At 39.1% G+C, this 1,628-nt stretch overlaps 1 protein-coding gene across 1 annotated transcript in view; it reads left to right on the forward strand.

Moving 5' to 3' along the window:
• LOC101850032 (Meckel syndrome type 1 protein) overlaps positions 1–1,628 on the forward strand; it is a 27,037-nt gene that overhangs the window by 12,405 nt on the left and 13,004 nt on the right. The window contains exon 11 of the mRNA XM_005107218.3: positions 382–424. Coding sequence (XP_005107275.1) covers positions 382–424 — 43 coding nt within the window. The remainder of the gene's footprint in view (positions 1–381; positions 425–1,628) is intronic.

Here is a 1,628-nt window from a genome sequence, read left to right on the forward strand (position 1 = left end):
CACACACACACACACACACACACACACACACACAAAGGAACAAATGTCCACACTACCGTTGAAAGCATGTGTGGAGGTGATAAGACTTGTCAAAGAGATACCTTTCTTTTCATGCGACACTTTGTGTAAAAACAGCTGATGTTAAAGTATTCATTTATCGCGACCTCTGTGCTTTCTTGTCGTATCTCTATTTTTTAATAACGATGAAAACGGTTCTTAACAGTGAGTGAGCTTTAAGAAGAAGTCACATTTTCACTGTTAAAAAAAGTGGAGACACGACAAGAAAGCACTGAAGTCATGTTATAGTCGTATTTCCTCTTGAAGACTCACGACAGGATTTCACAATTTTCTGACTTGTTTTTTCTTCTGTCTCCCCCCCAGCCTGTGGTGGACACCCTGAGATACGTGGTTTACGGAGAAATCAGTAAGTATGTTTTGGAGGTTGTTGTTGGGTTTTTTTCCAGTGACATCAATAAGTTAATTGTGAGGCTGCGTGGTGGAATCAGGCTCTCGTGAATTTTTGGGCCTGTAGAGTTATGGGTATCACCTTAAAGCTTGTTCACTTGTCTTTATTTGGATTTAAAAAATATCCATTTATCTTCAATACAAGTGGAGATATTTGCGAAAGAAGGAGGTGGGGGTCACTTGTTTTCAGAGGTTAAATTAGTGAAAAAATGGCCGTCAAAGATTAGTTATTTTCTAAGCTTAAGAGTCCGAGGTAACTGAAAATTTACATTTTTGTGCCTTTAATCAACGCTTTTCAGAAAAATCCACACAGAAATGAGTTTTTTAATGGGGATGAAAGATGCTGAGCCAAAAGACAAAGATTTGATAAAATTTCACAAACTTGCGGAAAAATGCAAGTTTCTTCACTTTGATTATTTTGACGAGAGCCTGATTCCACCGCGCTGCCTCCCAATTATTGCGTTATGCTTAAACCAGCCTCTGATTTTAAGAAGAGATGTGTTTTTGGTATTTATTTACGAGTGAGTACACACAACATACTGCTTGTATGAAATTTTACCTCTATGTGTGGTATAATCAATTAGCCAACCTGGCATTGTACAAGACATCTACAACTGGTTATACCTCTCGAATAAATCTGGCTTGGAGTTGGCCTGCTGAACACAATGATGGCTGCACGTTTAAATCTGTTCCTTTGTACAGACCGTTCTTTGTAACTTATTGTAAGTGGCTTATGTTACCCCGAGTGGCCTAAGTAGCCCCGGCTGACGGTAGGTCAAACACCACACTATGTACCCCAATTAATAGCCTATCCATCCCCCACACCCCAAAAAAATTATTTAAAAATCGGGTGTCTGTCGAGTGTTGTTTTGTTGGGGTTTTTTTTGGTTTTTCTATTTCATTTTAACCAATGGAAATTAATTTTGCTTTCCGTACAAATGCAAAAAGCCAGTCATATGACTTTGATTTAAGCACAAATTGTTCAACTTTCAACCCACAGAGCAATGTTTTATTGACTGTCGTTTTATATGACTGTCACTGAAGTTTTATGGTAAACAACAAGAGGTTGAGTGACTTTGATAAAGGCTAAGACACACTGGTTTGGAAACAAACTCTGAAGGCTCCAAGCTCCTCTCTCCCTCCCTCCCTCCCTCCCTCCCTCC

The sequence above is a fragment of the Aplysia californica genome, unplaced genomic scaffold (assembly GCF_000002075.1).
Source record: "Aplysia californica isolate F4 #8 unplaced genomic scaffold, AplCal3.0 scaffold00586, whole genome shotgun sequence".
In the NCBI taxonomy this organism is placed as follows: Eukaryota; Metazoa; Mollusca; class Gastropoda; order Aplysiida; family Aplysiidae; genus Aplysia; species Aplysia californica.